This window comes from Mastacembelus armatus, chromosome 8 (genome assembly GCF_900324485.2).
Source record: "Mastacembelus armatus chromosome 8, fMasArm1.2, whole genome shotgun sequence".
Taxonomy (NCBI): domain Eukaryota; kingdom Metazoa; phylum Chordata; class Actinopteri; order Synbranchiformes; family Mastacembelidae; genus Mastacembelus; species Mastacembelus armatus.
This window is the reverse complement of record NC_046640.1, coordinates 19,321,177-19,335,436: the sequence shown is the minus strand read 5'-3', so window position 1 is coordinate 19,335,436 and position 14,260 is coordinate 19,321,177. Positions and strand designations below refer to the sequence as shown.

General features: G+C 40.0%; 1 protein-coding gene, 1 long non-coding RNA gene and 1 other non-coding gene across 7 annotated transcripts; 2 read left to right on the top strand and 1 right to left on the bottom strand.

Moving 5' to 3' along the window:
• The first annotated feature begins 416 nt into the window (after window positions 1-416).
• Window positions 417-2,435, top strand: LOC113141401 (uncharacterized). Its single transcript, XR_003296736.1, has 6 exons — window positions 417-555; window positions 746-810; window positions 991-1,040; window positions 1,176-1,275; window positions 1,448-1,505; window positions 1,699-2,435. It is a non-coding gene; the product is annotated as an uncharacterized LOC113141401 (long non-coding RNA).
• Window positions 1,547-1,620, top strand: LOC113141721 (small nucleolar RNA SNORD49). Its single transcript, XR_003296797.1, has one exon. It is a non-coding gene; the product is annotated as a small nucleolar RNA SNORD49 (small nucleolar RNA).
• fbf1 (Fas binding factor 1) lies at window positions 1,994-11,787 on the bottom strand. 5 transcript variants are annotated; one of them, XM_026325793.1, is made up of 32 exons: window positions 11,288-11,787; window positions 11,135-11,165; window positions 10,747-10,794; window positions 10,581-10,626; window positions 10,430-10,499; window positions 10,273-10,323; window positions 10,024-10,165; window positions 9,817-9,900; window positions 9,639-9,686; window positions 9,309-9,452; window positions 9,089-9,221; window positions 8,692-8,852; window positions 8,504-8,597; window positions 7,946-8,413; window positions 7,806-7,871; window positions 7,657-7,721; window positions 6,878-7,225; window positions 6,735-6,787; window positions 6,601-6,648; window positions 6,364-6,495; window positions 6,133-6,233; window positions 5,753-5,959; window positions 4,959-5,066; window positions 4,619-4,758; window positions 4,388-4,506; window positions 4,136-4,258; window positions 3,873-4,049; window positions 3,481-3,657; window positions 3,278-3,415; window positions 3,111-3,207; window positions 2,897-3,021; window positions 1,994-2,191 (listed from the first exon to the last, which is right to left on the bottom strand). In XM_026325793.1, the coding sequence occupies exons 1-32, from the start codon at window positions 11,288-11,290 to the stop codon at window positions 2,108-2,110; spliced, it is 3,831 nt and encodes a 1,276-aa protein (XP_026181578.1). In that variant the 5' UTR covers window positions 11,291-11,787; the 3' UTR covers window positions 1,994-2,107. The 5 variants fall into 5 exon arrangements, with proteins under 5 accessions (XP_026181578.1, XP_026181579.1, XP_026181580.1 ...); XM_026325794.1 differs by having other exon boundaries at window positions 6,735-6,784; XM_026325795.1 differs by having other exon boundaries at window positions 8,701-8,852.
• Between the last annotated feature and the right edge of the window lie 2,473 nt (window positions 11,788-14,260).

The window sequence follows — 14,260 nt, the reverse complement described above, 5'->3', positions numbered from 1 at the left end:
TCTCAAGCTTTCACCTGCATCTTTTAATGATTAGGTTTATTAACTCATCTAAAATAAAAGAATTAAAATGCTGTGAAGCCTTTATAAAAATGCAATAGTAAGAATAACCCATTAACATAAAATAACACTCTTACAACTAGTATTCTGTCGTCCAGTTTGTGCTGGGACTTTTATTGTATTGTGGTATTTTTACTGTGTATTATTGCCACTGAATTAACACGTTTAGATTCACTAGGTGAGAAATCTGCAGTATCCCTAAAATAATTTAGTTTTGTCGCATGTTGTATGTATTTTTTAGGAAATTATTTATAGGTTATTAAAGAATTAATTTGCGAAATTACACCTTTAACTGTCTCCGAAGAAAAACTAAGGAAAACCTAGGAATCACGTGACATGTGACGTGTACAACACATAAAAACGCGAGATTTAAGCTCTTCCGTCTTTTTCAGCGCCGAGCGGAGACATGAAGCTGCGTTTCCATTATGTGGTTTTCATTAGTCGAAATGACTTTGTGTCTAAATGTGGACGCTGCAGCAGACAGCCCGACGTGAACAGGTAGTTATTTAGCGATTTAAGTATTTGATGAGAATTAAGACTGTTAAAAGTCTTCAGGTGCTTTTATAGGGACTGTGCTAGTCGGCTAGCTGTTAGCTGTTAGCTAAAGTTATCCATGAGCCAAACACGTGTGAGGACTGCATGCTGAAAAAATGTCAATTTATTTAATACCTTTTAAAATGTTCGACAGCTTTGGATGACATGGAGGCTCATCTTTCTGTCAACAAAGAATGAAGGTTTTCATCTCCACGAAAGGTAAGAGAAGATTACTGAAACTTTTATTCTGGACTCTACAGTGCACATGATGAGTTTGTTATCCCTGTCTGAAAAAAAAAAAAAAAAAAGTGGAAACAAATGGTATCTGATCTGCTGAGGGCTGGTGTGTAAAGCCACATGTTACTGATCAATGGTCACTAATGAAATGTTTTATTGCAGGTGCCTGGTTCTACTGAGGCTTTGAATACCAAAAGGAGGAGTACACTAAGGTTTGTGTTATATTAATGCTTGGTACAAATATTACCACTGATTCAGTGACAAGCTGCTGTGTAGAAAGTGTCAGGGAAACACATGAGGGCTGCATGATGACCAAAGTTTGTATGTCCTGATGTCTTTGGTTACAGCTCTGTTAATTTAATACCTTTAAAATGAACGACAGCTTTGGATGATGTGGAGGCTCATCTTTCTGTCAACAAAGAATGAAGATTTTCATCTCAACAAAAGGTAAGAGAAGATTACTGAAACTTTTATACTGGACTCTACAGTGCACATGATGAGTTTGTTATCCCTGTCTGAAAAAACAATGTGGAAACAAATGGTATCTGATCTGCTGTGGGCTGGTGTGTAAAGCCACATACTGCTGATGAATGGTCACTAATGAAACGTTGTAATGCAGGCACCTGGTTCTTCGTTCCTACTTGGCTTTGAATACTAAGAGGAGGAGCACAGAGAAGGTTTGTATTATATTAATGCTCAGCACCAACACTTCTACTGATTCAGTGATGAAAACTCCTGCATAGGAAGTGCCGTCTGATGCGATAACTGACGATGGCAAGAGCTGTTCTGAGAAATATTGTCACTAACTTTTGCTTTTTTACAATGATCTGAGCACTCAGTGATTCAGATGTATGATTTCTTTTCCTTCAGGTGTAACTGCAGTAAGGCAAGATTAAGAAAACACATGGGTCCTAAGATGAAATGAAGCAAGTAAATGCCATTTTGACACTTAAGTCAGTCTACTGACGGTACAAGCTCTTCCATTCTGCGCTCAAGAGTCCCGGGCGCTTGAAGCCGGAGGTACAGTATTAGCTGACTGCTGACTTAGGTGAAGTCAGAGGGAAAGTCACTACAACACCAGTTTTGGGACTGATCTGGAAATCCTGATGTTGCATGAAAATATTAAATGGAGTATACTTGTTTGAATGCAAATGATCAGTCATACTTTCATCTAAAACAGATTTAATAAAGTTGTATAAAATGTAAACAATGTCATATTAAAGTATTCAGCATATTAACAGTAACATGAATCCTACTGGGAGTGCCCAGCATGCATTGGTCATTTGGTTTTGGAGGAGGATCTGTAAGATTTCTTCTTTAAGTTTTCTAAAAATACTTGTTCTTCTTGGAGGAATTCTCGGTCCTGTGAAAAGAACAACTTTTTACTTGGGATAGAAATTTAAAATGTTAATGTCTTACATGAAGTAAGTCATTTTCAAAAATTCAGAAGTTGCATGTCTACATGCACAGCTTATGGTGGCTTTAAGTGTGATCAACTGTATTGAAACTGGTGTATAAATGTGGGTGAGCAACACCATGTTATATCAGTAAAAACCTGTATTGACTTAATATTCAAAATAAAAGCCTACACTAGTACCAACCCATGAGCTTGGTGTCATGAGAAATTGTGTGGCTCATTGTATTTAGGACTGCCATCTTAAAACCACTAGAGCATTAGTTGGCTTATATGTTTGAGTAGTGTTTGGTTTTAGGAAAAGGAGGGAATATTCAGGGTTGACGTTTGCTTAGGGTTTAGCACCACTGAGCTGAGTCTACAGATTAAGTTTGTTCACACCAACTTATTTGTACTGAGATACTTTCAGTAAGTTTACATCTGGTAAAATGGGTGGAATGATGTGGTAAAATTGCAATGAGATGGTCTGTTTTAACTGTTGCAGAACATGGTTTGAGGATGATAGTGAAAGCTGCATCTCTAATACTTTGAAGGTTTGTATCCACAAATCAAGTTTATACACAAACCAAAATGACACTGCCTACTCTTCTGTAATTTGGTTCCAAACCAGAAAGGAAACATGAAGCTACAGGTAGTTTGAATTGAACTTGTTACCTTTTCTGCAGTGTATCTCCACAGAGCCAAACTGGCCTCAAGTGCCATAGACTGAGAGTTGGCAAGTGAAGTAGGGGGGGGGGTGTTCATGATGGTTGTTAGCTCAGGGTCTGGCACCACTGAATCTACAGATAAAAAAAATGTTGTCCACACTAAAATGGTTTATACTTTTAACTGCATGAGAGTGTATTTCTGTTGAGTGAGTTTACGTCACCTGGTAAAATGGGTGGAATATGTGGTAAAGCTGTAATGGGATGGTCCTGTCTCATCCTTCCTGTCTCTCTCTGCAGATTATTTAATCGCACTCGGTCCTGTAACAAAGACAGCACTTAGATTTTACTTGCCATGTACAGTATGTCCTGTTGATATGAACTGACGCACCTGAAGGATTTGTTGTTCCTGCTGCCTCAGCCGCTCTGTTTGGATATGGATATTTCTGAGCCTTGCGTCGTGCTCAGCCTCCACACGCTTTGCCTCCTGCAAGGCTCGTTCACCCTCCTCATACTTCTCTGCAGCAAGCTACAAAGAACAGTGTGGTCAAAAATCAAATATGCACGTTTTACTTCTGTGTGCGGCTGTTTTACCTTACTGAAGGCCTCTACTTCCTGGGCTCGTGTTTTGAGTCTCAGGACTGTGCTGCTTATTTTCTCTTTCTCTCTGTCTAGTTCTTCCTGTAGTCTCTCCAAAGTTTCTCGCTCCTGTGCCACAGCCGATTCCTTCTGTTTGAGCTCTGCAATACGAAGCTTGAGGTCTGCTTGTTCCTACAACAGAAAGAATATTACATTTTGTGTTTTGGAACTAAAACTGTAAATTGGTTGTTACATTTAGTGAACAGAATCTTAAAGAAGCACAGACATTTCACTCACATTTGTGCTTGTTTGACATCTGACTTAGACTTTGCAATTAACAGAGTAGAAGGTAAGCAAGAGTGTCAACCAGTTCAAAGATGCCCCATTGACTCCACTGTGAAGCTCACCTGTGCCAGGCTCATGATGGAGCTCTCTCTCTTCTCCAAGAGGCTGCTGACCTCCCGCTCTGCTCTCTCATGCCTCTGTTTCTCCTGGGTGTGGAATTGGGCCCGCTCAGCTGCCAGCTTCTTCCTCTCCTCTGCACAATACTGCATCACTGACTTCTGCTCTTCCAGTAATGCACTCTGTTAGAAAGAGATAAGCAAAAGAGGTAAAGAGCAGGACAAAACTCCTACGTTCTGCACTGATGTGGATGCTCGTCAAACTTCACCTTAGCTCTTTCCAGTTCCTCTCTCTCCATGTTGGTTTGCATGTTGAAGGAGCGTCGCTCCTCCTCTAGGCTTCTTTGGGTAGACTCCGCTTTGGCCTGTTCTGCTGTCATCTTCCAGCGTTCCTGAGGCACAGAAAGAAAAAAAGTGGCATCTACAGTCTTTGAGGGGAAGCATTAGTTTTAGGCATTTCTAAGTGTACACACTGGCGATATACTGCTGGCATTACAAAAATAGTCTGATTTCACCCTGACCTTCTCGAGCTGTCTTTGCTGCTCATTGAGCTGAGTGTCCATCCTGGAAATGATTTCTTTGAGGTATGCTCTCTCCTCTGCCATAGCTTTCTGCTGCTCAGCCAGACGGTTCTGCATTACTGAAATATACATTTAGAGAATGACCTTAACCTGATACAACTATCCTCTTAGACAGCTTGTACTGAGTCTGAAGCTATTAGTACAAAGTATATGTGTGTGTGTCTGATCTACTTCGAAGCTGTTCGTCTCTGTGCCGTGCCCCCTGCTCCAGGCCATGGGCTGTGTGTTCATGTGTGCTCTCCACCCGAGAAGACAGCTCTCCCAGCCGAGAAGAGAATTGCTCCATCTGCTCAATCACCAACGTAAGTGACCTGGACAAAGACGCAGAATCCCAAATAGATTTTACAAAAACCTCTGAAAGCTGGTTAATAAGGCAGGAATTAAAAAAAACAATTATTTCAGACTGTTAACGTGATTAAAATTATGTTGCTGTTTTTATCATAAAAAAATCAGCTAAAATCAGTGAGAGAAGGCATTTGCTAATCGTAAGTAGCACTAGTATTGTCCTTACCTGGTCTGAGATGTTGCACTTGTAACTGCATCAATCTCCTCATCTTTCAACCGCTTCAGTCTTTGGACTTGGTCCTCATGGTCTTTTTTCATCTCCAAAATAGATTTCCTTTATATAAATGTGATGATGATGAAATTTGTTTATTTGATGGTTCAGCATAATCAATACACGACTTTATATATCTTAATGTGTCAGTGACCAAAAGGGGTAGGGAAGAAGTAAAAAAAACTTATAAGCACCTACCCCCTGTTCTTCTCCTCAGCCATAACAACCTTTACATTTAACTAATATAGCATATTTACCTCACATTTTCAAAGCCATTTTTTTCTTTCATATATGTTTACCAATCCATACATGTACACATATACACACATATACACTTTTGCATAAATAAATGTAGGAAATAAATGGTAACTTTAAAGGTCCTTTGTATGTCATCAAAATTACAAAATTATGCTCATTCTGGGATTTCAAGAGATATTTTAATGGGTTATGCCTTATTGGCTTGACTAAAACCCAAAGCAGGTCTTTGACATCAGCCAATGTCCTAGATTTAAGGGGATTCTGGGTAATAAACAGCTCAGCTATTAGGCTGCATTATGTAACACAAAAGATTAAGCTCAGTGATCTGATTGGTATAAAGCATGGATATTTTTGTTGATAAAGCAAAGTAAACTAGCTTTACTGATTTATGGAACTATTAGTTTTTGTTTCATTCTGTTTCTGTCTTGATGCAGTATTTGCTAATACTATAAAATGTATGTACTGGTAGAGAAAAGGCATCCCAGGGTTACCTCTGGAGATCCCTGAGTCTCTCCACCTCACGGTCTCTGTCCTGCTGGGCTTGGGCCAGTTTGCGCTGGTAGTGAGCCTGCAGCTCTGAGCGTTCCTGCTCGGCCGATCGTGTTGCTGTGGCCAGGCGATCCATTAGGTCTTCACACTCCTGACGTGCTTGTGTCTCTCTTTGTGCTGCTGATTCCTCAAGCATCTTCACCCTATTCCTGAGCGTGCATAGGAATAGTGCTGAAGCATGCTGACAGAGATACAGTCAGCCATACAAATGAATGGAATTATGACTAGGTTTAACTCCACTATGCTGCACACTACCTGTGTGTGTGACCACATTTAATTTTACAGAGTCAAGTTTGACAGTTTACAGGGATAATTTAATTACTTATGTGCGCTTTCCATGAATTCCATATCCTGTTTATGCCGCTGCTGCACACTCTCAAGCAACATTTGGTTCTGGTCACGCTCAAGCTGTAGAGTCTTAACCTGGAGTATGACATATATAAGCTTCAGGCTGGGAAAGTACAAGGAGGTAGTGAATGAAACGAATGTGGGGCAGCACAGACAATATAACAGGAACACCTTTCCCATCATCACCACATCAGCATGCATGTACCTGTCCCTCCAGCTGGATGATGCGAGCCTGCAAAGCTTGATAATCTCCAGGTTGATGCTCTTTGTCTTTGAGTCTTTGCAGGACCCCTGTATCCACAACCCCTGCTAGACCCAGCAACTGAGACTGCATCATCTTCAGAAGAAGAGCAACCAAGTCAAGAACAAACTGGTGATCAAAGTGCTTTCATGTTTTAAAGAAATCTGCGAGTAAAGGTAAGCACCTGGGCAAGCTCCTTACCTGCTGTTGCAGTAGCAGCTGCTGTAAACTGTCCATTGAAAATGTCATCTATTCAGAACAGACAAGGAATTAAAAAAGCCTTATATCATAATGCCCCAAATCATGGCAACCTTCATTATAACAAGCACAAATACCTGTTGTGGAACAGCAGTTGTTGTGTTCTGCATTTGGTTTTGCTGTGGAACTGCTGGAGGGAAAACAAACAGGAGTAACAATCATGCTGATGTTACAGCAATAGTGAAAGCATGCTACTTTATATTTCCCTAAAATTACCCACACCACTCCGAGCCAGGAATTGTAGTTGACAAAGACTTGGGCAATGGCAGTTGCTGCAGTGTTTCACCCGACACCTGACTGGGGCCCCTTAGCGCCCTGGTGGTGAGGTGGGGTTGGGACAGGGACTGTGTAATGCTGTTAGCTAACATTGGCAAGGGACCAGTAAGTTGAGGAGGGCAGTCTGAGGGACAAGATGGACTAAGAGTTTGCCCACGATCTACTTTAGCATGGAAAGCTGTTGTTGGGGAGGATGTTAAGTTGGAGGGGGTGTGAGATGGCAGGGTGGGGGTGCAATTGGTAAAGATAGAAGGTGATTGTGGAGGAGTTGAGGGGTAAGTGGGAATGATATCTGTATGAAAGGAGTAAGACAGAGGTTTCCAAAAGCCAGAAGAAAGAAGAGGAGGAGGAAGATGACTGGTTAGCAGGAGCACTGAGCAGGAAGAAAACTTTGTCAGCATCAACCTCTGAGGTAAAAATGCCCAAACAGGAAGACTCTTTAGGCCTTAGACCTCTGTCTCACATAAAACGTGAGATCAACATTACAAACGTGATACAAAGCAGAATTAGGTATTAGATATAGATGCTCTATGATTCTGTTAATTTGTTAGCATTTGTAATTTTTCTGAGGATAAAAGGCTCCTAATCCAAAAGAGCAGAATTGCCTGGGAGAGACATGACTTTGAAAAATATTTTTTTTGTGACCTGAACTAATATTTTTATAACAAGATATAAAGAAAAAGGAATTATTTGGAAGGATCATAATGTAACTGAATTAAATACCTTGCTTGGACCTCTCATCTTTGACAGGGGTGGAGTGAGCAGCTGGGCTGGCTAAAAAAATGTTGCTGCCCAAAACAAAAGCAGAGTTAAAAATAGCAAAATACTGTCTCTTCCATGGGTTTAATGGGTCCACAAAGGAAACATCTTACCTAGTTCCCTTGGCAGACGTGAGAGTGTCTTCTCTGCCACTAGGAGCCTGTGAAGTTACTTTTTTACTGAAACAAAGAGTAGATAATTCAGTAGTGAGAAATAACTTCCTTCCATTACTGAGAGTGTGTTTCCACAATACCTCACAATCGACTCCAAATCCACCTCTTCACCAAGGCCTAAAGAGTCTTCCTGTTTGGGCATTTTTACCTCAGAGGTTAATGCTGACAAAGTTTTCTTCCTGCTCAGTGCTCCTGCTAACCAGTCATCCTCCTCCACCTCTTCTTTCTTCTGGCTTTTGGAAACCTCTGTCTTAGTTTGTTTGATCTGATTAATAACAATTGGGGCTGGAGTGTCTACTGCCATTTTTGTAGTTGCAGTGGTGTGACTATCAGTCAGTGATGCTTTTGTCTCCATTAAAGGAGATGAGGGAGCTTTTGGAGATTCTGCTGAAGTCTCTGTCTCCTTGGTATCATCCTCTAGAAAAGTATTATCATCGGTTGTTTTGAGGCCTAGCCAGTCAGCTGAGTTTCGATGTCGTGTGAAAGTGGGGGTGGTGGGTTTTGATCTCTTCTCTGGAGAAAGTGCAGAAATATCCTCTGTGGAAAATCTGATGGTACAAAATTGATGTAGTGTTCAGTTTGTTATGGCAGAAAAAAAGCCTGCAGTAAAGCACAATGACTTGACTATACACACACACCTGACGGATTGTCTGCGGGACCGGCGTCCTTCGGGTACGGATCCCAAAGTGGGCTGATAGGACCCAAACGTGAGGTCATCTTCTAAAAGTGGTTCTGATAGATGTGAAAAAATTGACCTTTATATCGTTCTTTTAAAATGATAATTGTTGACAGTTATACTAAGCAGAAAACCATGGCACTCTATTACCTTTCATACCTGAAGTCTTCTCCTGTTGCTGCTTGTCTTGAGAAAGAGGCTGATCCTTCCTCTCACCTGTGGGTGGTCTTTCCAGAGGACGGGGTGAAGTTAAATTCTCCAGGATCTCATCTAGTCTAGTACGAGCTCTCTGAAGGGTCTCACTCCTGAAACTGCACACACAGTAGAAAAAATTGAGAGACAGTGTATACTGTAAGTCATGTTAGACACAGTAAGTCAAGGAAACTCAACAACTAAAGCAATGATGTTTTGTAAAAAACATATGAGAAGGAGCAAGGTTCTGTTTCTAGTTGCACCCCAAAGCACTAAAGCAGTAATTATTTATTATCTGACCACTATAAATAAGGACAACAATAACAGCAAGACAGAGCGAAAACACAGCTGTTACCTTTCCTTGTTGGACCAAAGTGGAGTCTCTTTTTTCTTGGGATTATTTTTATCGCTGTCAAATCCGAGTGCATCCATCAAGTCATCCTTATCATCATCAAATATAAGCTCACCTGCTTTCTTTGGAGCTTTAGCTGATCAAAAAACAACACATTTTCAGTGCTTGATGATTACATGGAAAAATGAAAAGTAAAGAATTTTGGACGTGTTTTAAGGCTCACATGTTTTACTCTTTAGGATAGGAGATTCTGATGGGGATTGAGCCGTTTTTTCAGGTTTAGTCTGCTGCAGGCTGGTTTTAGATGCAGATTTGTTTTCATCTGGAAGCAAGTCATCAAACAGGTCAGCCAGGGGATCGTCAAGATCTGCAAATGAAATGACATTTTTTTACTTTTATACTGTTTTTAAACTGTAAAGGAGTAAAATGATAGAATACACTTTCATTTTATATGGATAAATTGATTTTTGAGTGCACATATGTATATCAGCCTACACACAGATACCCACTGATGTTATTCAACTGCAAGTAAATACCCAAACATATGTTGTACCTTTAGTGAGAGGTTTCTGAGCAAGAACGTCATCATCTGCACCACTGTCTGAATGAATGCAGCAAAATGAGGAAAAACAGAGCAGATTTATCAGGAAATGCACAGTTTTATGGGCCTGCTTTTGCTCTCTTGACGATATGATATAGAGAGCAGTCTCATATGGGACAAGTAGGCTCACCAGAAAAGGTGAACTTCTTGTAGTTCCGTGCTGTAGAAGTTGAAGGTGCAGAGTTTGGCTTCTTCCCTCCTGCGCTGGCTTCCTCTGAGTAAGATGGGGGGAGACAGTTCTCTGATTGCTACTATTAATGTAAACTTCAAAGCCGTAAATAATGTGAAGCTAATAATGAAAAAATAATTTATGCAAGAACACACTGTACTACATTACCTACTCCCTCTGGTTTTACATTATTTTCTAGTGCATTAAAGTCTTTCTTTGGTTGGTCATTAACATGCGGCTTTGTTTGTGCAGAAGCTGAAGTGGGCTTTTTCTTTGATGCAAAAAGGTCAGCATCCATATCATCTATGTCCTGCATAAGAACAGCCAAACAAACAAAAGACACTGAAGGTGAACCTGCGACCATGTACATACTAAACAAAACTGAGCTTTTTCTCTCCTTCATTTATATTTCCTTACTTTCATGTTCTTCAGTATGTCACTGGGATCTGCTGCTGAGACATCCGAGTCCTTGGACAGAAACATAAATAAGAAAACAAGAAGATAATAATGCTTACATAAAATAGACTGAGTGTACACAGTCATCTGTGTTCATTTTTCACATCTCTCTACAGACCTCAGCATCCCCACCGTCCCTCTTTACTTCATCTGCTAGCATACTGAAGATATTATCAGTGGCTGATGAGCTGGAAAAGAAACAATTCTAGTTTACAAACAGGAGGAATTAGATTTTATATTTGGTGGTACGTTAATCCCGCCCAACTTACCGATTCAGTGGTCCACCATGAATTGCTTTTCCTCTTACTGGATGTTCTGGTGATTAAGTTGTTAAGAGAAAATACCATCATACATACAGACATACACACTATCCTGTGTGATAATGTTATAATTACAATGTTATAATCATAAAACTGCAGAACTGTGCTCACTTACTTTTATTATCAAATAAGCTGTCAAGCAAATCATCATCTCCAAAAGAACCTTGGAAAAAACATAAGTAAACATAAATGATTACTCTTAACCTCACCTTCCCTATGCATAAGGTACACTTTGCTTATGCTGCTAACGTTAGACGCTCTGAAGTCTTGCATCTTTGGGCTGTTATTCTGTACTACTAGTGTTTGTAGTCTCAGGTTTTACTTGCTTGTAAAACGAAATTACTGTTTCTCTGCATCCCTGTTATCTTTGTTTGCTCTGTACATAACAGATTGTTAGGCTGTGGTTTCATGCTGGTAGAGGTTTTCCCCAGGTCATTAAAGATGTAGCGACACACAGATGTGCTGCTCTGTGCTGCACCGAAGTCAAAACTGGAGGAACTCACTTGTGGATGTTTTGCCCTTTGTCTTTGCAGCCTGTAAATAACAAAGCAATGGATGAGTTATTCTAAGCCTTGGGTCCAAACCTCACAGTATAAAAGTGTTACAGGTACAGAATTAACTGCAATGAATCGCACAGCGGCTCCACTTTGACTCACCATGTTGAAATCTCAGCCTGTGGCGTGAAACGAGAGTAGCTAACTAGTTAGCTAGCCAAGCTAAATCTGATTAAGCGTCTCCAGTCTCCATTGGTAACCACTGGGTTACACACTGTGTTACACTCCTTCCGGTAAATGGCCTCATTCAAGAATGTACAAAGTCCATATGACTACAAATGCTGCTGCTTCATCCCTTCATATATAGTTAGTTAGCCTACTGGTGTTTTGCGCTAATCGCGACGTTTAACTAACTAGCACTTATAAACAGTTCGGTTGATTTAACGTTAATGTAACTAATGTTAATCAAACCGTAACATCTAGTCTGAGTTTACAGGTTAGTCACAATGCACCTATGATAATTCAGTCATCTAACCAGCACACGACTGTAATAAAAACATGGCTCAATATACAGTAAACAGTAATCACTAGCTTCCAAGCGATGTACTACAAAAAGACAATGCAGTACGACAATCGCAGCAACCGGCGAAATGTTGGTTCCTGTTTACAGTTGGCGTTGCATTATGGGTAGCGTAGTTTGTTTTGTCGCACACTTTAAGGAACACTTTTAGAAACTGTGTTTTGTTTTAGTGTGTGTTTGAATGACGAGCTTATTTCGTACTTCCCATGATATCTCGACCCGTTTGCTGTCTCAGTTAAATCTACCAAACAGGTTTACCACCAGGTGGCATCAGAGCTCAGAAAATCCCTCAGTCCTAATCAGTTTCAGCAAAACTGAAGAGCTGAATAATTTATCCCCTCAAGGCAATGTTTAATTCATTGAGGTTTGGGTTGGATGTTGCACTTTTAATCAGCTCAATGATAACTAGGCAAATCCCCTCCTAGTAAGCACATGTTCAAAGTTAGGTTTGTAACATACCAAAGTCATGTGATATTCTTTCCCCCATTCATCATTGTGTCAAAACGGATTTGTTCCATGACCAGTGACCAACCTCAGTTAAAACATCTTTCCTGCCCGTACAGGAATATTTTATTTCCTCATTGCTATAACAGAGGGGAGTTGTTAGGAGTGGAGGGTTTATGCATCCTCTGTCATGACAGATTTGTGCAGACAGCATTTAAACTCCACAAGTTTCTTTAAAAACAAAAAAACATAACATCTATTGGACTGTTTCTGCTCAGTGACAGGTAAACATTCATAAACACTAATGATCCATTGTAATTATCTTGTGATAAAATTGTGAGTGTGTATGTCTTGTTTCAGTCAGATTGGAAATACTTTTGTAAAGTGCTCCACAGGATCATCTTCTTACTTGGATTTTGTAAATAACACCTGTCATTTCAAATAATGTCAGCCTGTATGGGGAAAGGCAATATGTAGATTAAACAAGAATTCCCACCTTTTTCAATCGCTAATTAAGAAATTAACATCAGTTCAAAAATGCATTTCTTCACTTTATTTAGTTTGTGAACTTCTCCTGTGAGAACACAATCAACCTTTAAAGGATTCTCAGGATGCGAACACTTTTTGTGTACAATACAATTCATTGCTGCAGTCATTTCTTAATAAGAATCAGGTCAGAGATACATCCAAAGCTCACTGTCTTAAAAAAAAACCTTTAACACAAATCATCACATTTGTTAAAAGTAAGCAACAGAGAAAATCAAAGAATGATTGTGACTATTTTTTATGTGGAGGCACAGGTCATGTTTTGCCACTTTAAACCCTGGACATATATCAAATGTGCACAATTTGTTTCTCGAGCAGGCATTAACGGTAATGGTGTAAGCCGTCTTGTTTCATCTACCGAGTTGAAATTTACCCCCGGGTCACTTAGCTACTGTTTCTTATACCAGCAGTGAGAGAATTTCCCGGATAGGCAGCTGAAGTTATGATCAAAATAGCCCAGTTAGACCAGTTTTTTCACTCCTGGTGGGAGCCTTGTCATAAGCTGTCAAGTGCCGACAATACAAGAAATCTCTTCTGTAACATTGAAGGAAGTAAGTCTTGAAAACAGAGACCACTGAAAAAAGAACACAGAACAAATTAGGACTTTCAAGTTATATACATTTCAACTTTTATTTTAGAGAAATTACAGTGAATGATAAAGTTCATCTGAGGCTACTCACACTTGGACTGATGACTAACTCTGGACTTAGTTGAAGTGAAAGCTGACATGTAAAGTCACAAATGATGTAGGAAAATAATCATTCATAAAAAGAATGGATCACCCTGTATCAGCAGAACACAAGTGCCTCTATAAAGGTGACTCAGATAACAAGAGAAAGATAATGCTGCAAAGGCATTTGACCTGCATAAAATCTCCATGTAGTGTTTGGGTACAATGGTCAGTTTATTAAGATCTCCTACAGCCATGTTAAACTGTGTTGTTGTGAGGGGGTAGGTGTATTTATAATAAACTCTCCAAAGAGATGATGGGTTGTTGTGCCTCTGAATCATTTAGTATTAGCAGTTGCAGCAGGGAGTACTTAAAAGCTAAATGTGGGGCAGGCATCTTGGCTCTTCATGCATCTGTGCCTCTGTAACATGCAGCACTGCTCCACTTTTCCCCTTGTCTGGAGACCCTTCTGTAACCCAATTCTCTGCTAAAATGCTGCCAAATACACAGCTATGACTGAATAATTATTATGCAAGTTGAAGTGTAAGTGTCAGGGCAATTTCTTTTTATATTCCTCACAGATGGCTAAACTTATCATGGGGACTATTGCTCAGTGGCTCTGGAGGAGCTTTATCTCACCTCACCTTACTATACCAAAGAATTACATCCACATTGGATGACTGTGCACCTTTTGAGTTCCCTCTAGTGCCAAATGTCAGTGTCAGTGCAGGGCATAGTGTTCCTCTTATGCTGAGACTGTCACTGAACGTAATCTGAAGTTTTCAGAATCATCTAATATTTTGTCTTGTGATAATGTAATTTCAGTTTGGGCTTGAAGCAAACAACTTTAAAACAAAAACACTAATAGTTTATTATACAGTGCAGTTATTTCCTA